At 46.2% G+C, this 22,242-nt stretch overlaps 2 protein-coding genes across 2 annotated transcripts in view; both read left to right on the top strand.

Moving 5' to 3' along the window:
- The first annotated feature begins 4,380 nt into the window (after window positions 1-4,380).
- LOC140417913 (uncharacterized) overlaps window positions 4,381-22,242 on the top strand; it is a 23,344-nt gene continuing 5,482 nt past the window's right edge. Inside the window, exons 1-2 of the mRNA XM_072501346.1 lie at window positions 4,381-4,460; window positions 10,866-11,791. Coding sequence (XP_072357447.1) covers window positions 11,204-11,791 — 588 coding nt within the window. The 5' untranslated portion in view covers window positions 4,381-4,460; window positions 10,866-11,203. The remainder of the gene's footprint in view (window positions 4,461-10,865; window positions 11,792-22,242) is intronic.
- The window catches only part of LOC140419774 (uncharacterized), a 20,268-nt gene continuing 19,082 nt past the window's right edge, over window positions 21,057-22,242 (top strand). Inside the window, exon 1 of the mRNA XM_072503767.1 lies at window positions 21,057-21,129. The gene's annotated coding sequence lies outside the window, so the exon portion shown is untranslated. The remainder of the gene's footprint in view (window positions 21,130-22,242) is intronic.

Genomic DNA, 22,242 nt, shown 5'->3' with positions numbered 1-22,242 from the left:
GCAAAGGAGAGAGGAACCCTCCCCCCTGATCTTGCTCATCCTGAAGAGGGAGAAGGATCCACTTCAGTGTGGGTTCTACAGGCCAATATCGCTCCTGAACGTGGATGCCAAACTGCTGACTAAAGTTTTGGCTACTAGAATAGAGGACTGTGTCCCGGGAGTGATTGCTGATGATCAGACGGCTTTCGTCAAGGGCAGGCAATTGAACACAAATGTGAGGAGGCTCCTAAACATTATCATGATGCCCTCAGAAGGAGGGGACGCAGAAGTAGTGGCTGCAATGGATGCAGAAAAAGTATTTGACCGGGTGGAGTGGGAGTACCTGTGGGAGGCGTTAGGTAGGTTTGGATTCGGTGAGGGATTCAGAGGGTGGGTCAAGCTATTGTATCAGGCCCCCGTAGCAAGTGTATCCACGAACCGGCTGAGGTCGGAGTATTTTAGGCTGCACCGAGGGACGAGGCAGGGTACCCCCTATCCCCGCTACTGTTTGCCCTGGCAATTGAGCCGTTGGCCATAGCGCTGAGGACGTAAAGGAACTGGAGGGGGCTGGTTTGGGGGGGAGAGGAGCACTGGGTTTCGCTCTACGCAGACGACCTGCTATTGTATATTTCGGACCCGCTAGAGGGGATGGGGGAGGTCATGCGGATCGTAAGGGACTTTGGGAGCTTCTCGGGATACAAGTTGAATGTGGGGAAAAGTGAGCTGTTTGTAATCCACGCTAGGGGTCAGGAGGAGAGACTGGGGAGAGCTCCCGCTCAAGATGGTGGAGAGGAGCTTTCGTTACCTCGGTATACAGGTGGCTAGGAACTGGGATGCCCTACACAGGCTCAATCTATCTCAGCTTGTAGAGCAGATGGAGGGAGACTTTAAAAGGTGGGACATCGTCCCGCTTTCCCTGGCGGGAAGGGTGCAGACCGTGAAAATGACGGTCCTCCCCAGATTCCTGTTCGTTTTCCAGTGCCTTCCCATCTTCATCCCCAAATCCTTCTACAAGCAGGTGAACAGGATTATCACGGGATTTGTGTGGGCAAACAAGTGTGTTAAAAGACTGTTTTTGGAGCGCAGTCGGGGGAGGGTCTGGGGTCAGCTGAGAAGGCACAGGAAGGAGGAGGGGGCCTCAGTTTTGACCCCGATACGGAACAATCATAGATTTGTTCCGGGCAAGATAGACGGGGGGTTTCCAAAGCTACAGGGCAGGCATTAGAAGGATGGGAGACCTGTTCATAGCTGGAACTTTCTCTAACTTGAAGGCGCTGGAGGAGAAATTCAGTCTGCTCCCTGTAAACGCCTTCAGATACCTCCAAGTTCGCAACTTTCTCAAAAAACAGGTGGGGACATTTTCGTTGCTTACCCCTCGTAGGATACAGGACAGGGTGGTGTCTGGTATCTGGGTAGGAGAGGGGAAGGTGTCGGACATCTACCAAGAACTGCAGGAGGCTGTTTATTTAATGTTTATTCTCTTTTTGTATAATGATAACAGCCACCTAGTTTTGTTAAATATTTTCCTTTTAATTTTCTGTTATTGGTTATGTAAAAATTCTATTTGACAAAAGCTTTAATAAAAACAAATTAAAAAAAAAAAGTTGGTGAGACATGACCTTCCTGTGCTTGCCCCCATGGCACCCTTATAAATATAATTTTGGCAGCACGGTGGCGCAGTGGGTTAGCCCTGCAGTCTCACGGCGCCGAGGTCCCAGGTTCGATCCCGGCTCTGGGTCACTGTCCGTGTGGAGTTTGCACATTCTCCCCGTGTTTGCGTGGGTTTCGCCCCCACAACCCAAAGATGTGCAGGTTAGGTGGATTGGACACGCTAAATTGCCCCTTAATTGGAAAAAATGAATTGGTTACTGTAATAACCTGCACAGGACTCGTCCACCTGGGGATGATTGTTCACCGTGTTCAATTGGAATGAGTTAACTTAGCACTAGCATAAAAGGCAGGCAGCTGTAGAGCCAGCTAAAAAGGAATGAGGACCCGGTGAAAGGGAACCGGGCCCTGTGCATGTATGATGGTGTTGCTGAAATAAAGGACTTTTAAGAAGCTCGTTGGACTCCCCTGGCTTTATCACAGGTACTTAAAAAAAAAAATTAAAATTAAATGTAATTTTGATTCTGCTGTCCAATATTCAATGTGGGCATCACTGGTAAGGCCACCATTAGTTTCCCATCCCTAAATTCACTTAAACTGAGAGACTTGCACAGCTATTTTCAAAGATAGTTCAGAGTCACCTTGTCGGCCAGGCCAGGCAAAGATGGCAGATTTCTTTCTCTGAAGTACATTGGTGAGACAGATTTTTTTTTAATGACAGTTGATGGTAGTTTCATGTTCAGAATTACTGAGTTGAGCTTTCAATTCTAGATTTCACTCATTGAATTTAAATTCCACACGCTGCCGGAGTGGTATTTGAACTTGTGTCCTCGGTACATTAGCCTGAGCCTCTGGATTACTAGTCCAGTGACATTACCACTGTGCCAAAATGCCTCCTACCAGCTGAACGTGGAAATGGATTCACTCAGTTATCCCATTTACTGACACAGCAGCACAGTCATACTGGAGAGTGACCACACAGATACTACATGTGTGTGTAATGGGATTTATTCAAATCGTCCACTTGTTCACACCATATAAACCATGGAATCCCTACAGTGCAAAAGCAGGCTATTTGGCTCATCGAGTGTGCACCAACCCTCCGTAAGAACATTCTACCGAGGCCCACTCCCCTGCCCTAGCCCCATAATTCCGCACAATGATCATGATCAATCCACCTAAACTGCACATCTTTGCACACCAGCGATAAAATTCGTAGTGTTATGGGCCAGGGTTTAGAGAACCCCAAAGTGTATCATGGAGTTCACCTGACCCACGACATTTAATAGATTGTGGTATGGGGAGCACACGGCCCACTCTACAGGTGTGGTACAGCAAGAATGGAAAAAGTATTTTTTAAAGCAAAACAATGTTTATTCCATGAACTCAAGTTAACCTTTTTAAAACATACAGTGAACATCTTAGCAACCATTAATTCAAATACAACCCCCAAAGAATACAACACTAAGTAATCCTTAAGCTCTCCTTTTAACATCCATAAGACTTTTTAAAAAACCTTTAAACAGAAGCATATCAGGTTAAAGTCCCTACTGAGAGCAGTTATTAGTTTTAAATCACCAAAGGATCGATTTACAGGCTTTAGATTACAGAGAGAGAGACTAATACCCCTTCTGGCTGTGACTGCAGTGATCCAGCTCTAAAAACAAAACTAAAACACACCCTGCAGCAGCCTAAAACGAAAGTAAAAAACTGACAGACAGCCCAACTCCACCCACACTCTGACATCACTGATAAACACCTATTTCTTAAAGGTACTCTCACATGACAATAGGATTTGATCCACAATTAGCGGACTCTTACCGACAAGACATAGTTTTAATGTTTCATAGAATCATAGAATTTCTACAGTGCAGAAGGAGGCTATTCGGCCCATTGAGTCTGCACCGACCCTTTGAAACAGCACTCTACCTGGCCCAATCCCCGCTCTACCCTGTATCCCCACCCAACCTTTGGACACGAAGGGGCAATTTATCATGGGCAATCCACCTAACCTGTATATGTTTGGACTGTGGGAGGAAACTGGAGCACTTGGAGGAAACCCAATGCAGATACGGGGAGAAAATACAAACTCCACACAGTCACCTGAGGTCAGAATCAAACTTGCGTCCCTGTGAGGTAGCAGTGCTAATCACTGCACCACCATGCCACCCCAATGTATGGGGGGAATAAATCCCCAGTTAACCCCAGTTGTTGTGACTCCAGTGAGTTCACATTTAACTCTAGTGATTTAATCTGCTGTTAATTACACTCAGGACAGAACTATGGTGGAGGATCACTTTGGTTGCTGTATCAATTAATTTAATAATTTTATACCTTGGCCCGTTGGCTCCATCAAAATCAGATCACATATGATAATTTTCTGTGCAACAATATCATCTCTCAATGATGGGGTTCTGACACAGCGTTCCCGGCGATACAGAACGTGTCCCAAATGGGTGGTGCAGTGGTTAGCACTGCTGCCTCATGGCGCCCAGGACCTGGGTTCGATCCCGGGTCACTGTCCGTGTGTCAAGTTTGCACATTCTCCCCGTGTCTGCGTGGGTCTCACCCCCACAACCCGAAAAGATGTGCAGGGTAGGTGGATTGGAGATGCTAAATTGCCCCTTAATTGGAAAAAAATGAAGTAGGTGCTCTAAATTTATTTTTTAAAACAGCTGTGCCCTAAACTCAATGTAGGAATCCCTGGCGCAGGCGTAGTGGTGGATTGTGGAAGGCCCATGCGCATTGAGGTCTTTCTCTTGAGCATGCGCGGTACTGGTTTAAACTGGTGCATGCGCATTTAAACTGCTTGTGCTGCAGTGAGGTGGTCATCTGGACTCTGCATTTGGTGACGAGCGACTGATTATAGGAAGGTAATGAAGGCGGTAGAATGGGTGGGGAGGTTTCATAAACATCCAGTGGAGGCCCAAGATCAGGATTAAGACTATATTAGTCTCTCGTTCAATCCAAATGGGGCAGCGGCCGGGCGTCTGAGCCTGACGACAGGCCCCGGTTACCGGCCGCCATCTTTCTAGGGGGCAAGGTGCAGCGGTGCGCATGCGCGGTGAGACCATGCTGTGATTTCCAGGGATGAGAGACTTCAGTTGTGAGGATTCATTGGGAGAGCTTGGGACTGTTCTGGAAGAAAAGAGGAGGAAGAGAAGTTTTGATAGAGATGTTTAAAATCATGAGCGAGAAACTTACCACTTCTAAAAGAATCAAGAACGAGAGGACACATATAAACTGATTTGTGAAAGAAGCAAAGGTGTTGTGAGAAAAAAATGTTTTTACATGAGCGGTTCGGGTTTGGAATGTACTGCCTGGAAGTGTGGTGGAGGCAGGCTCAATCAGGGCATTGAATGATTATTTGAATAAAAACATAAGGACTGGGAGCAGGAGGAGGCAATTCAGCCCCTTGAACTTACTCTGCTATTCAATACGATCATGGTTGATCTCATCTCATCTCCACTTTCCTGTCCACTCCCCATAACCCTTCATCCCTCTACTTATGACAAACGGATCTATCTTCTCCTTAGATTTATTTAGTGTCCTGAAGTCCACTGCTCTGAGATAAAGAATTCCACAGATTCACGACCCCTTTGAGTGAAGTAATTCCTCCTAATTTCTGTTTTAAATATGCCACCCCTTAGCGTAAAACTATGGCCTCTCATTCTGCAATGTCCACCGAGGGAACACATCTGCTCCACGGGGATTGGAGAGTGGCGGCGAATGTCGTGCCCCTGTTCAAAAAAGGGAATACAGGCCACTTAGTCTTACTTCGGTGGTAGGCAAAGTAATGGAAAGGGTACTGAGGGATAGGATTTCTGAGCATCTGGAAAGACACTGCTTGATTAGGGATAGTCAGCACGGATTTGTGAGGGGTAGGTCTTGCCTTACAAGTCTTATTGAATTCGTTGAGGAGGTGACCAAGCATGTGGATGAAGGTAAAGCAGTGGGTGTAGTGTACATTGATTTTAGCAAAGCATTTGATAAGGTTCCCCATGGTAGGCTTATGCAGAAAGTAAGGAAGCATGGGATAGTGGGAAATTTGGCCAGTTGGATAACGAACTGGCTAACCGATAGAAGTCAGAGAGTGGTGGTGGATGGCAAATATTCAGCCTGGATCCCAGTTACCAGTGGCGTACCGCAGGGATCAGTTCTGGGTCCTCTGCTGTTTGTGATTTTCATTAATGACTTGGATGAGGGAGTTAAAGGCTGGGTCAGTAAATTTGCAGACGATACGAAGGTTGGTGGAGTTGTGGATAGTGACCGGCTGTTGTCGGTTGTAAAGAGACATAGATAGGCTGCAGAGCTGGGCTGAGAAGTGGCAGATGGAGTTTAACCCTGAAAAGTGTGAGGTTGTCCATTTTGGAAGGACAAATATGAATGCGGAATACAGAGTTAACAGTAGAGTTCTTGGCAATGTGGAGGAGCAGAGAGATCTTGGGGTCTATGTTCATACATCTTTGAAAGTTACCACTCAAGTGGATAGAGCTGTGAAGAAGGCCTATGGTGTGCTAGCGTTCATTAACAGAGGGATTGAATTTAAGAGCCGTGAGGTGATGATGCAGCTGTACAAAACCTTGGTAAGGCCACATTCGGAGTACTGTGTACAGTTCTGGTCGCCTCATTTTAGGAACAGTACGAAGTCTTACAACACCAGGTTAAAGTCCAACAGGTTTGTTTCGATGTCACTAGCTTTCGGAGCGCTGCTCCTTCCTCAGGTGAATGAAGAGGTATGTTCCAGAAACACATATATAGACAAATTCAAAGATGCCAAACAATGCTTGGAATGCGACCATTAGCAGGTGATTAAATCTTTACAGATCCAGAGATGGGGTAACCCCAGGTTAAAGAGGTGTGAATTGTATCAAGCCAGGACAGTTGGTAGGATTTCGCAGGCCAGATGGTGGGGGATTAATGTAATGCAACATGAATCCCAGGTCCCGGTTGAGGCCGCACTCATGTGTGCGGAACTTGGCTATAAGTTTCTGCTCGGCGATTCTGCGTTGTCGCGCGTCCTGAAGGCCGCCTTGGAGAACGCTTACCCGGAGATCAGAGGCTGAATGCCCTTGACTGCTGAAGTGTTCCCCGACTGGAAGGGAACATTCCTGTCTGGCGATTGTTGCGCGATGTCTGTTCATCCGTTGTCGCAGCGTCTGCATGGTCTCGCCAATGTACCACGCTTCGGGACATCCTTTCCTGCAGCGTATGAGGTAGACAACGTTGGCCAAGTCGCACGAGTATGTACCGCGTACCTGGTGGGTGGTATTCTCACGTGTAATGGTGGTATCCATGTCGATGATCTGGCATGTCTTGCAGAGATTGCCATGGCAGGGTTGTGTGGTGTCGTGGCCACTGTTCTGAAGACTGCAGGACGCGCGACAACGCAGAATCGCCGAGCAGAAACTTATAGCCAAGTTCCGCACACATGAGTGCGGCCTCAACCGGGACCTGGGATTCATGTTGCATTACATTAATCCCCCACCATCTGGCCTGCGAAATCCTACCAACTGTCCTGGCTTGATACAATTCACACCTCTTTAACCTGGGGTTACCCCATCTCTGGATCTGTAAAGATTTAATCACCTGCTAATGGTCGCATTCCAAGCATTGTGTGGCATCTTTGAATTTGTCTATATATGTGTTTCTGGACAGACCTCTTCATTCACCTGAGGAAGGAGCAGCGCTCCGAAAGCTAGTGACATCGAAACAAACCTGTTGGACTTTAACCTGGTGTTGTAAGACTTCGTACTGTGCTCACCCCAGTCCAACGCCAGCATCTCCACATGATCATTTTAGGAAGGATGTGGAAGCTTTGGAAAAGGTGCAAAGGAGATTTACCAGGATGTTGCCTGGAATGGAGAGTAGGTCTTACGAGGAAAGGTTGAGGGTGCTAGGCCTTTTCTCATTAGAACGGAGAAGGATGAGGGGCGACTTGACAGAGGTTTATAAGATGATCAGGGGAATAGATAGAGCAGACAGTCAGAGATTTTTCCCTGGGTAGAACAAACCATTACAAGGGGACATAAATTTAAGGTGAATGGTGGAAGATATAGGGGGGGGGGATGTCAGAGGTAGGTTCTTTACCCAGAGAGTAGTGGGGGCATGGAATGCACTGCCTGTGGAAGTAGTTGAGTCGGAAACATTAGGGACCTTCAAGCAGCTATTGGATAGGTATATGGATCACGGTAGAATGATATAGTGTAGATTAATTTGTTCTTAAGGGCAGAATGGTAGCATTGTGGATAGCACAATTGCTTCACAGCTCCAGGGTCCCAGGTTCAATTCCGGCTTGGTCACTGTCTGTGCGGAGTCTGCACGTTCTCCCCGTGTCTGCGTGGGTTTCCTCCGGGTGCTCCGGTTTCCTCCCACAGTCCAAAGATGTGCAGGTTAGGTGGATTGGCTAAGATAAATTGCCCTTAGTGTCCAAAATTGCTCTTAGTGTTGGGTGGGGTTACTGGGTTATGGGGATGGGGTGGAGGTGTTGACCTTGGGTAGGGTGCTCTTTCCAAGAGCCGGTGCAGACTCAATGGGCCGAATGGCCTCCTTCTGCACTGTAAATTCTATGATCATCTATGATTAATCTCGGACAAAGGTTCGGCAGAACATCGTGGGCCGAAGGGCCTGTTCTGTGCTGTATTTTTCTATGTTCTATGTCTGCCCTGTCAATCCTCTTTAGCATTTTATACACCTCAATTAGATCTCCTCTCATCCTTCTAAACTCCAGTGAGTACAGAAATAAACAGCTCAGTCTGTCGTCATAAGACATCCCTGGCATCAATCTGGCGAACTTTCTCTGAATTGCATCCAATGCTTCAAGTAAGGGGACCAAAACTGTGTGCAGTTCTCCAGATGCAGTCTCACCAGTGCCCGATACAGTTGCAACAGCACTTTCCTACTTTTAGACTGTGTTCCATCACCAATGAATGCCAAATTCTAATTGCATTCCTAATACCTGCTGCACCTGCACTTACTTTTTGGCATTCATGCACAAGGACATCCAGATACCTCTGCACCAAATCATTTTGACTTTTCTCTCCATTTAGATAAGTTGCTTTTTTATTCTTCCGACCAAAATGGAAAGCTTCACATATCCACATTAAATTCCATCTGCCAGATTTTGGCCCAGTCACCTAATCTACCCTATTCATTGGTAAGATTCTTATTTCCTCATTGCAACTTGCTTTCCCACCTATTTTAGTGTCATTGCAAATTTGGCGATAGTACATTCTATCTCTGCATTCAAGTCATTCATACGTATTGTAAATAGTTGGTGCCCGAGGACCAAACCCTGAGGTACACCACTGGTTACAGCTGACAACCAGAAAAAATACCCATTTATCCCCACTCTCTGCTTTCTGTTGGTTAGTCAATCCTCTAATCCCAAGCTAATATATTACCCCAGCCCCGTGCGACCTTCCTTTGTGTATTGACCTTTTTGTGCGGTACCTTATCAAATGTCTTCTGGAAGTCTGGATAACTACATCTACAGGACCCACATTACCTACTTTGTTCGTTACATCTGGATTTGGAATTAGATTTATTGTCACATGTATCGAGGTACAGTGAAAAGTATTATTCTGTGTACAGCCAGACAAATCGCTCCACATGAAAAACGTAGGACAAACGATAGATACACAATGTAAATACATAGACATAGGATGAAGCATAAGGCGTGTAGTACTTCAAAGAACTTGAGGAAATTAGTCAAACACAATTTACCCTTCAGAAAACCATGCTGACTGATGGCAGCACGGTAGCATTGTGGATAGCACAATTGCTTCACAGCTCCAGGGTCCCAGGTTCGATTCCGGCTTGAGTCACTGTCTGTGCGGAGTCTGCACATCCTCTCCGTGTGTGCGTGGGTTTCCTCCGGGGGCTCCGGTTTCCTCCCACAGTCCAAAGATGTGCAGGTTAGGTGGATTGGCCATGATAAATTGCCCTTAGTGTTCAAAATTGCCCTTGGTGCTGGGTGGGGTTACTGGGTTATGGGGATAGGGTGGAAGTGTGGGCTTGGGTAGGGTGCTCTTTCCAAGAGCCGGTGTAGACTCGATGGGCCGAATGGCCTCCTTCTGCACTGTAAATTCTATGATGGATGCGTTTTGACTTTCCAAATGTTCAGTTGCTATTTCCTCAATAATGGATTCCAACAACTTCCCAATGGCAGACGTTAAACTAACTGGTCTATAGTTTCCCATTTTCTGCCTTTCTCCCTTTTTGAACAGGAGTGTTGCATTAGCTTTAATAATAATAATAATAATCTTTATTAGTGTCACAAGTGAAGTTACTTTGAAAAGCCCCTAGTCGCCACATTTCGGCGCCTTTTCGGGTACACAGAGGGAGAATTCAGAATATCCAATTTACCGAACAAGCACATCTTTCATGGAAAAACGTGGCTGGAGAAGTAATAATAGGAAACAAAGAAATGGCAGACGAGCTGAATAGTTACTTTGCATCAGCCTTCACCAAACAAGCACGCTTTCGGGACTTGCAGGAGGAAACCGGAGCACCCGGAGGAAACCCACTTCGACACAAGGAGAACATGCAGACTCCGCACAGACAGTCACCTAAGCCGGGAATCGAACCCGGGTCCCTGGCGCTGTGAAATAACTGTGCTAACCACTGTGCTACTGTGCTGCCCTAATAGAGACAATGTGGAAGATACAGAGAAAAGGCAGGAGAATCACAATGCTCGTTTGGTTAGCAGATGCAGAAATGATGGACTGAATGGCCTCTTTCTGCACCGTAACAAATCTATGATTCTGTGATCTCTGGTTTATCATTCCCACAGGCTGTGAACCACTAAAATAAAGTTCTTCCTCACATCCCGTCATGCATTTCTAATCAAGTAATACACTACTGTATATCACATGAATATATATCATGTCAGTTCGAGGGGCTGTTTAGCACTGGGCTAAATCGCTGGCTTTGAAAGCAGACCAAGTCAGGCCAGCAGCACGGTTCAATTCCCGTAACCGCCTCCCCGAACAGGCGCCGGAATGTGGCGACTGGGGGCTTTTCACAGTAACTCCATTTGAAGCCTACTTGTGACAATAAGCGATTTTCATTTTTTCATTTTGTGTATAGAATCTGTCGATCACCTTGGGGAGAATTGGGAGGATGATTATTAGGTACGGCAGAGTGAGAATGGTGGGAGAGTGTGTGGGAATTTACTGATTTGGGGGAATAAGAAATGTTCCATAGAAACTAGAATTGTCTGTTCTGAATTTCCATCCTACATTGACAGTGATGACTTTTGTCAATTCCTTTAACAGGATATTAGAAGGGAGGATTTGCAGCCTTGAATCTAACTCGAGATCTGACAGCCACTCGCTTCATCAGGACTTGAATAACACCAGCCTTTAAATCTAGAAGAAGAAATGTTTGTTCCTTCTGCTTCAAGCGGTTCAAAATATCAGTGTTACTGGAAGAGTACCGAGACGCACACATCCGAGTGAGATTGTTCCAGTGAACTGACTGTGGAAAGAGCTTTAACCAGTTACACAGCCTGAAAAACATCACACCATTCAGTGGGGAGAGACCATACCCGTGTTCTGTGTGGATGAGTCTTGAACTGATCATCTGAACTGGAGAGGTACATGACACCAGCAGCATGGACAAAAGATGGAAATGTGGGGATTGTGGGAAGGGATTCCGTTGCCCGTCTGATCTGGAAACTCATCGGCGTGTTCACACTGGGGAGAGACCGTTCACCTGCTCCACATGTGGGCAGGGGTTTAGCAAGTCATCCACCCTGCAGTCACACCAGCGAGTTCACACTGGGGAGAGGCCGTTCACCTGCACTGAGTGTGGGAAGGGATTCACTCAGTCAACCAACCTGCTGACACACCAGCGAGTTCACACCAGGGAGAGACCGTTTACTTGTTCTGAGTGTGGGAAGGGATTCACTCAGTCATCCAACCTTCTGACACACCAGCGAGTTCACACTGGAGAGAGGTCATTCACCTGCTTTGAATGTGGGAAAAGATTCACTCAGTCATCCAACCTCCTGACACACCAGCGGGTTCACACTGGAGAGAGACCGTTCACCTGCGCTGTGTGCGGAAAGGGATTCAGCCGGTTATCCAGCCTGCAGGAACACCAGCGTGTCCACACCAGGGAGAGGCCATTCACCTGTTCTGTGTGTGGGAAGACATTCACATGGTCCTCCCTCCTGCTGAGACACCAACGGGTTCACACGTGATAACAGGGGTTGGATTCTATTGTCATTGCTGCTGTTAATCACGTCCAGGACTGAACCATGACCATTCTGACAAGTTGGTGAAGTGAGAGAATTTCTTTATGCTGGACTGGCCATTCTCATAATTTCGCTTCCAGTAGGTTGCTGTTTTCTGAGCCATATTGCAAAATCTCATTTCATAGTCCGTACGGATCACAAAACAAAGGTGTGTTTGGACAATAAATTACATTTTGATTGCTTTTCATTTTCTCACAACGAATGCCACTTTGCCATGAGGATGGGCTTGTGGTTCAGAATGTTCTTTTGTTCAGTTTACCTGGGTGTTTCACATAAGTAGTTACATATTTGATCTTGTGTAATATTGTAATTTGAGTTGGTGAGGAGTAAAGAAGCTGGAGGATTTGGAGGGTGTGCAGAGGAGATTCACTAGGTTAATCCCAGAGCTGAAGGGGTTGGATTACGAACATAGAACATTACAGTGCAGTACAGGCCCTTCGGCCCTCGATGTTGCGCCAACCTGTGAAACCACTAAAGCCCATTTACACTATTCCCTTATCGTCCATATGTCTATCCAATGACCATTTGAATACCCTTAGTGTTGGCGAGTCCACTACTGTTGCAGGCAGGGCATTCCACACCCTTACTACTCTGAGGAAAGAACCTACCTCTGACATCTGTCTTATGTCTATCTCCCCTCAATTTAAAGCTATGTCCCCTCATGCTAGACATCACCATCCGAGGAAAAAGGCTCTCACTGTCCACCCTATCCAATCCTCTGATCATCTTGTATGCCTCAATTAAGTCACCTCTTAACCTTCTTCTCTCTAACGAAAACAGCCTCAAGTCCCTCAGCCTTCATAAGATTTTTCCTCCATACCAGGCAACATTCTGGCAAATCTCCTCTGCACCCTTTCCAATGCTTCCATATCCTTCCTATAATGCGGTGACCAGAATTGCACGCAATACTCTAAATGCGGCTGCACCAGAGTTTTGTACAGCTGCAACATGACCTCATGGCTCCGAAACTCAATCCCTCTACCAATAAAAGCTAACCCACCGTACGCCTTCTTAACAACCCTCTCAACCTGAGTGGCAACTTTCAGGGATCTATGTACATGGACACCGAGATCTCTCTGCTCATCCACACTGCCAAGAATCTTACCATTAGCCCAGTACTCTGTCTTCCTGTTATTCCTTCCGAGGAGAGGTTGAGTAGACAGGGACTGTACTTTTTGGAATTTAGAAGGGTGAGGGGGGATCTTATAGAAACATATAAAATTATGAAGGGAATAGATAGGATAGATGCGGGCAGGTTGTTTCCACTGGCGGGTGAAAGAACTAGGGGGCACAGCCTCAAAATAAGGGGAAGTAGATTTAGGACTGAGTTTAGGAGGAACTTCTTCACCCAAAGGGTTGTGAATCTATGGAATTCCTTGCCCAGTGAAGCAGTAGAGGCTCCTTCATTAAATGTTTTTAAGATAAAGATAGTTTTTTGAAGAATAAAAGGGATTAAGGGTTATGGTGTTCGGGCCGGAAAGTGGAGCTGAGTCCACAAAAGATCAGCCATGATCTCATTGAATGGCGGAGCAGGCTCGAGGGGCCAGATGGCCTACTCCTGCTCCTAGTTCTTATGTTAAGATTTACATAACTTGGAGATATCGGAAGAAATCGCCTGTGTTCCGCACAGTAAAAGGCAGTATTGTGGCAGAAACCAGTCAGTTTGAAGAGTTAACTCTGTAAGAGCTGTGAAGAATCTTTGTGAGCTGACTGGGGAACAGTCTGATCAAATCATCCAGGGTGGCGCAGTGGTTAGCACTGCTGCCTACAGTGCAGAGGACCCGGGTTCCATTCCGGCCCCGGGTCACTGTCTGTGTGGAGTTTGCACATTCTCCCCGTGTCTGCGTGGGTCTCACCCCCACAACCCAAAGATGTGCTGGGTAGGTGGATTGGCCATGCTAAATAGCCCTGTAATTGGAAAAAAAATTGGGTGCTCTGAATTTATTTTTTAAAAGGCTCACCCGTGAGCTGAGGAATCCATAGTCGTGAGGTCTCAAATAAAAATACCCAGGAAATGTCGTACCTCAAAACAGTTGCTGGAATACCGATAATAATAATCTTTAGAACATAGAACATACAGTGCAGAAGGAGGCCATTTGGCCCATCGAGTCTGCACCGACCCACTTAAGCCCTCACTTCCACCCTATCCCGTAACCCAATAACCCCTCCTAACCTTTTTTGACACTTAAGGGCAATTTAGCATGGCTAATCCACCTAACCTGCACGTCTTTGGACTGTGGGAGGAAACCGGAGCACCCGGAGCAAATCCACGCAGACACTGGGAGAACGTGCAGACTCCGCACAGACAGTGACCCAGCAGGAAATCGAACCTGGGTCCCTGGCGCTGTGAAGCCACAGTGCTATCCACTTGTGCTACCGTGCTGCCCTTTATTGTCACAGGTAGGCTTACATTAACACTGCAATGAGGTTACTGTGAAAAGCCTCTAGTCGCCACATTCCGGCGCCTCTTCGGGTACACAGATGGAGAATTCAGATTGTCCAATTCACCTATCAGCACGTCTTTAGGGTCTTGGGGAAGGAAACCGGAGGAAATCCACGCAGACACGGGGAGAACGGGCAGACTCCATAGAGACAATGACCCAAGCTGGGAATCGAACCTGGGACCCCGGAGCCGGGAATCGAAACTGGGACCCCGGAGCGGGAATCGAAACTGGGATCCTGGAGCTGTGAAGCAACACTGCTACCCACTTTGCTACCCTACTGCCCGAGGATACATTAAAGTGAATTCCAGAAGGCTGTGGCATTTGTGGTGGTCTCAACAAAAGTGAATGAATATAAAGAACTCTTGGCTGCAACTAAATGATAAATCAGAAATAATTATTTAACATTTTGTTAAGTTAGTGGTGCTTACTTTTATTTCCAATGTACAGTAATATGTTTTTATTTAAAAATGCAAAATCTTGTGGTGCAGTTCTTCTATTTAATTACTCATGTTCAGATTTCTCTTTAAGCATTCATGGTGTGTACCAGGATTATAACAAGATTGTGGGCTTGCCCAGGAATTTGAAACTTCGGAGTGAAACTGAGTTTGCTAAATTTGGGTTAACAAATCTTCACAGTGAACCTGATTGTACTTATTGAGAAAGAATGGCTGTTAATTGCTAAGACATCTTGAGGGAGAATATTTGTCCTTTTTCAAAAATTTACTGAGGTGAGATTGTTAGAATTAACAAAAGAGTGAAAGTTGGAGTTACAAGCAGGGGCAAGAAATAGTTGCTGCAATAACACAGAATTTGTAATTGGAAGAAGAAAGGCCTAATCCTGATAATCCAGTTGGATTGCCTGGATTTCAGGTTAGAGAAAATCTCAAACTTGATAGAGAACAAAAGGAATAAGGGAGAAAAAGAGAAATAGAAATGCAAAGACTTGAATTCCAAAGAGAAAAATTAGAAAAGGGAACTCTTTGGGGAGGTGGGGGGGAAATTAAAAAGTAGAATTGGGTTTATAGCATAAATCTTTATAAACTATTGTGCTCAGTATAGTGCTGGTTTTTAATGTTCTTTTTGTTTTATATATAAAGTTTGTTTTTGTTTAAAAACATGGAAACTTGTGGCCTTTTTTCTAGTTAATCACTGGGTGTTAACCATCACAACCGGTATCGTAACAATACTCACAAACAATATTTCAAAACAAATCAAAGAAGAAAAATATGATTCTCCTTATTTTGTACAAAGCTTTATAGTATAAGACACTCCACTTCTCGGTTCCCTGGTAATCTCTTAATGTGAGAACCACTTTTCATGAAACAATCCGATAATTGATGACCAAAGTGCTATCGTCCAGCACAGAGGGTATCCTCCCGGCCAGTGCAGTTGTCAACTTGCAGCTTGGCTGATCAGCTAAGATTTCCTGCATCATTTCATCGATCACCGTGTGATTTCTTTCACAGAGTCCGTTGCTGAAAGGACTTTCAGCTGCGGTGTTCATGACCAGAATGTTCATGTTTTCACACTCGTCTCAAAACTCGTCATTAGTAAATTCCCCTCCATTATCAGTCAGAAACTTAGCTGGTCCAGTCTCTGTCCATTTCTCTATGACTTGGCCTATAATCACCCTTTTGCCCTTGCCATGTATTATCGGGTCACCATGTCTAGAATGAAAATATTTCTGTCCTTGTCCCACATCTTTAGATCCATGGCAACTACCTCGTTAAAGTCACGTGCCAAGGGAAGGTTCATAATAGGATGTGACGTCGTCCTCCGATACTATTTACATATTTCACACTTTGTACTAATCTTTTCCATGAGCCTCGTGTGGTTTTCATCAACCACCCCTGCATCTTGTAGCAAGATTTTTAATCTTTGACAGGACGAGTGAGAAAGCTGTCTCTGCAGCTTTAAGACAATTTGCATTTTTTCTCTCTGAATTTTCTCAGCTGATGCTATATTATCTAAATGGTGAAAGATAAGGCGGCACAGTGGCCCTGTGGTTAGCACTGCTGCCTCACCGCCCCAGGGACCCGGGCTCAATTCCAGCCTGGGGTGACTGTGGGGAGTTTGCACATTCTCCCTCGGTCTGCATGGGTTTCCTCCGGGTGCTCCAGTTTCCTCCCATATTTAGGTGGATTGACCATGCTAAATTGCCGCTTAGTGTCCAAAAGGTTCAGGTGGGGTTACGGGGATAGGGTTGGGACGTGGGCCTAGGGAGCGTACTCTTTCCAGAGGGTCAGTGCAGACTCAATGGGCTGAATGGCCTCCTTCTGCACTGTAGAGATTCTATGATTCTAGATTGCAGCGCAGAACTCTGAGATGCAGAGGATCTGGGTGTCCTAGTGCATGAATCACAAAAGGCTGGTATACAGGTACAGCAAGTAAGTAGGAAAGGTAATAAAATGTTATGCTTATAGTGAGGGGAATTGATGACAGAAGTAGGGAGGTTATGCTTTAGGTGTAGAGGGCATTGGCAAGACCACATCTGGAGTAGTGTACAGTACTGGTCTCCTTATTTAAGGAAGGTTGTAAATGCTTTTGCAGTTCAGAGAAGCCATACCAGACTAATTATGGGAATGGTCAGGTTATCTTATGAGGATAGGTTAGCTTGGATTCCACAAGAGTCCAGAAGAGCAAGAGGCGACTTGTTAAATACCTTTTAAGATCCTAAGGGATATTGACAGGGTGGATGTGGACAGAATGTTTCCTCCGGGCGGAGAATATAGAACTAGGAGTCACTGTTTAAAAATAAGGGGTCGCTCATTTAAGATGGAGATGAGGAGAATTTGTTTCTCTCAGGGCCAAGAGCTTCTGGAGCTCTTCCTCAAAAGACAGTGGAAGCAGAGGGCGGCACGCGGCGCAGTGGTTAGCACTGGTTACGGGGCTGAGGACCCGGGTTCGAATCCCGGCCCTGGGTCACTGTCCGTGTAGAGTTTGCACATTCTCCCCGCGTCTGCGTGGGTTTCACCCCCACAACCCAAAGATGTGCTGGTTAGATGGATTGGCCACGCTAAATTGCCCCTTAACTGGAAAAAAAATTAATTGGGTACTTTAAATTTAAAACAAAAGGCAGTGGAAGAAGAATCTTTGAATATTTTTATGGCAGACCTAGAGAGATTCTTGATTAACATGGGGGTGAAAGGTAAGTGGGGACAGACAGGAACATGGGGTTGATGTTACAATCAAATCAGCCATGATCTTATTGAATGGCGGGGCAGGTTCGAGGGGCCGAGTGGCCTACTCCTGCTCCTAATTTTTATGTTTGTATGCTCGCTGGTGTTTCAGCAGGTGGGATGACTGAGTGAATCTCTTCCCACACTCGGAACAGGTGAACGGCCTCTCCCCAGAGTGAATCCGCTGATGTACAGTGAGATGAGATGATTGTCTGAACCCGGTCCTGCAGTGAGAGCACCTGAACGGTCTCTCGTCAGTGTGAACACGTTGATGGTACATCAGCTCCTGAGAATTTTTATAACACTTCCCACAGTCCAGACATTTAAAAGGTCTCTCTGCAGTGTGAACTCTTCGGTGTGTCATCAGGTTAGATGAATTAATGAATCCCTTCCCACACTCAGAGCAGGTGAATGGCCTCTGCCCGGTGTGACCACGCTGATGAATTTCCAGCTGGGATGGGTAACTGAATCCCTTCCCACAGTCCCCACATTTCCATGGCTTCTCCCTGTTGTGATTACACTTGTGTCTCGACAGGCCAGATGATTGGCTGAAGTCTCGTCCACACACAGAACACGTGTACGGTTTCTCTCCACTGTGAATGGTGCTTTTTCCTTCCATGTCAAAATCCAATGATGTTTAGGTTATGACAACTTGGACAACACCACCAGATCCTGATGTGATGTTTGATTTCAGTTTCCTGACTGCAAATCCTCCCCTTCTAACATCCTGTGAAATTGATTTAAAACAGAAAATAAGGAGTGAGAGAGAACCCACAAAAACAGCTGAATGAATCTGGTCATTTGTGGGGCCGGCACTAAGAAAAACCTACTGGATTGTCATAAAAACACAACTGGATCAGTAATGTCCTTCAGGGAAGGAGAATTGCTGTCCTTACCTAGTCTGGCCTAACCTAGTCTGGCCTACATGTGACTCCAGACCCAGAGCAATGTGGTTGGCTCTTAAATGCTCTCAACTCGAGAACAATTAGGGATGGGCAATAGATACTGGCCCAGCCACCAACACCCACATCTCCTGAATGAGTAAAAAATGCACTTCTTTTTTTTAAAGTTTAGAGTACCCAATTAATTTTTTCCAATTAAGGGGCAATTTAGTTTGGCAATCCATCTACCCTGCACATCTTTGGGTTGTGGGGGCAAAACCCACGCAAACACGGGGAGAATGTGCAAACTCCACACGGACAGTGACCCAGAGCCGGGATCGAACCTGGGACCTCGGCATCGTGAGGTAGCAGGGCTAACCCACTGCGCCACCGTGCTGCCCGAAAATGCACTTCTAACCAGCCTCCAAAGTTAAACGCCCACCCCCATTCAAAGCTTTGCTGTCATGTGGTTAGACCATAAGACATAGGAGCAGAATTAGGCCATTCGGCCCATCAAGTCTGCTCCGCATTCAATCATGGCTGATATGTTTCTCATCCCCATTCTCCTGCCTTCTCCCCATATCCCTGATCTCCTTATTAATCAGGAACCTATCTCTCTCTGACTTAAACATACTCAGTGACTTGGTCATTCACATGGTTACTCACATCAAATCTTCCTGTGCTTGCTGACCTACAAATGCTTCCTTTTAAGAAGCACCAACATTTTAAAATTACCTCTGTGGTTGCAATCATCCCAACCTCTGTAATCTTCTTCAGCCACACACCCTCCAAGATCTCGACACTCATCTAATTTCGGCCAGTAGAGCATTCCAGCTTTTAATCACTCCACTTTGCTGACCATTCTTTCATTCGACGAGGCCAAGAGCTCTAGAATCACTTCTTTAAACCTCTCTGACTCTCCACGTCCTCTGCTTTCCTTAAAATGTTTGATCACGTTTGGCGCAGTGGGTTAACCCTGCTGCCTCACGGCGCCAAGGTCTTAGGTTCGATCCTGGCTCTGGGTCACTGTCTGTGTGGAGTTTGCACATTTCCCCCGTGTTTGTGTGGGATGTGCAGGCTAGATGGATTGACCACACTAAATTGCCCCTTAATTGGCAAAAGTGAATTGGGTACTCTTTTTAAAAAATTAAAAAATAAATTTGGTCACCGACCCGAATACCTCCTCATTTAGTTAATCGTCAAATGTTACTTTGTAACATTTCTGTTACATGTCTTGGGCTGTTTTATTTTGTTAAAGACATAAGACCATTAGACATAGGAGCAGACATAAGACCATTAGACATAGGAGCAGAATTAGGCCATCCGTCCCATCGAGTCTGCTCCACCATTCGATCATGGCTGATATGTTTCTCATCCCCATTCTCCTCCCTTTTCCCTATAACCCCTAATTTTATTAATCAAGAACTCCTTTTATTAATCAAGAACATGAGATTTGTGCTTGAGGTGCTGTTACCTACAGGACGACAGACCAAGAGATGTAAGGTGGAATTAGACAGACTCCCCACTTCCTCAACACAACCTGTCCCTCTTCATATCTTTCTATCATAGAATTTACAGTGCAGAAGGAGGCCATTTGGCCCATCGAGTCTGCACCGGCTCGCGGAAAGAGCACCCCACACCTCCACTCCATCCCCGCAAACCAGCAACCCCACCTTAGCTAAGGGCAATTTAGCATAGCCAAGCCACCTAATCTGCACATCTTTGGACTGTGGTAGGAAACTACAGCACCCGGAGGAAACCCACGCAGACACGGGGAAAACGTGCAGATTCCGCAGTGACCCAAGCTGGAGCTGTGAAGCAACTGTGTTAACCACTATGCTACCATGCTGCCCCATCTATCATCTGCAGACATTGCAACAGTTCCTTCTCCCAGATCATTTATGTAGATAGTTGTGGTCCCAACACACCTCTGAGGCACACCATTAGTCACTGGCTGCCATCCTGAAAATACCCCTTTGTCCCCACTCTCTGTCTTCTGCCAGTCAGCCAATTACTAAATGACACACAACTGGGGGTTAGATTTAAGGTAAGGATGAGGAGATTTAGAGGGGATTTGAGGGAAAACTGTTTCACCCAGAGGGTGGTGGGAATCTGGAACTCACTGCCTGAAATGGTGGGAGAGTCAGGAACCCTCACGACATTTAAGAAGCATTTAGATGAGCACTTGAAATGCATTAGCTTTCAAGTCTACAGACCAAGTGTTAGAAAATGGGATTAGAATGGATAGGTGAGGGGCAGCATGGTGGTGCAGTGGTTAGCACTGCTGCATCACAGCACCAAGGACCCGGATCCTATTCTCCCCGTGTTTGCGTGGGTCTCACCCCACAACCCAAAGATGTGCAGGGTAAGTAAATTGGCCATGCTAAATTGCCCCTTAATTGGGGGGGAAAAAAGAACCGGGTACTAAATTTTTAAAAATTGAATGGATAGGTGATTATTATTGATGGCTGGCACAGACACGATGGGCCGAAGGGCCTCTTTACGCGCTGTAAAACTCTCTTGTGGCTGCACATGCGCCCTGCTGCTCGTCCACAAATAAAGATGGCGGCTGCACATGCGCCTTGCTGCTCGTCCACAAATAAAGATGGCGGCTGCACATGCGCCCTGCTGCTCGTCCACAAATAAAGATGGCGGCTGCACATGCGCCCTTCTGCCAGTCCCCCAATCAGGATGGCGGCGATTAACCCCGGTCTGTAACTGGGAGAAAGCTGCGGCCCTGCTCTGTGCTAAGGGCGGGGGACCATTCCCGGATAGCGGTAGGTTCATTTACATGGGATCGCGGTTTAGAAAAACATGTTCACAAAGTCTCTCCAACCACCCGCCTGCTCCTTCGTTCTCTCCACCCAGCCATTCCCACCTTTACAGATGGTCGATCCGAGAAATAAAACCTCTCATTCGCCATTAATCACACCGCGCATGCTTCACCCAGTCCCGCCCCTCCATTCACTTTGATTGGTTGGAGGACCAGCCGCTCCAGCTCGGTCCTCCGGCCCCGCCCCCTCTCCTATTGGTCAGGAGCTGCCGTCAATCATTGCCGGGGCATTGTGAGGTGTCGGGTGAGAGGTCAGTGCCGGGGGGCGGGGTTTACGAATCCCGAGTGCGGCTCCAGAGCCCAGTGTAAAACAATGAACATTCTCCACTCTCACTGTCCGTCACTTCCGGCTTCTCTCCACAACCTCACAGAGACCAGGGGGAGACACTGACCCAGTGACAATGTCACTGCATCAATCATGCAGAGAGACAGGAAAATGTTCTGGGGACATGGGCTCCAATCCATTAAATTAATAAAATCTGGGATTTAAAGTTAGTCTCAGTGATGGTGACTGAGGCTCTACTGGGAAAATCTCCACACTGTCAGTTCTGCACACAAGGTTAACGTCTGTTATTCTGTCTGCTCAGTCAGGGTGATTCAGATTCATGAATTGAGGATTCTGGACAAACTCAGCACACCTGGCAGAATCCTTTGGCTCTTGTCTGTCGTGCTGAGTTTTTTCAGCAAATTCTATTATTGTTTCAGATTCCAGCGTCTGTGGTATTTTGCCTTTTTAAAAATTCAGATTCATGTTTTGTCTCCAATCATGAATGAAGTTATCTCCAGTTATGTAATCTGTTCAAAGGATACCGAAAGATTATCCAACACCTTGTTTGGATTTCAGCCCAGGGAAGAGAGAGAGTGTGTGGGATGGAGATTTACAGATTTGGGGGAACAAGAGAGGGAAAAAAAGTTCCAAGGAAGCTAGAATTGTCCGTTCTGAATCCTGACACTAGAATGACTGGTTACATTTGGGTTTTTATAAATTTAGAGTAGCCAATTATTTTCTTTACCAATTAAGGGGCAATTTAGCGTGGCCAATCCACCTAACCAGCAC

Source organism: Scyliorhinus torazame, chromosome 5, assembly GCF_047496885.1.
Source record: "Scyliorhinus torazame isolate Kashiwa2021f chromosome 5, sScyTor2.1, whole genome shotgun sequence".
Classification (NCBI taxonomy): domain Eukaryota; kingdom Metazoa; phylum Chordata; class Chondrichthyes; order Carcharhiniformes; family Scyliorhinidae; genus Scyliorhinus; species Scyliorhinus torazame.
The sequence above is the reverse complement of the archived record's forward strand: the minus strand, read 5'-3'. Positions and strand labels throughout refer to the sequence as shown.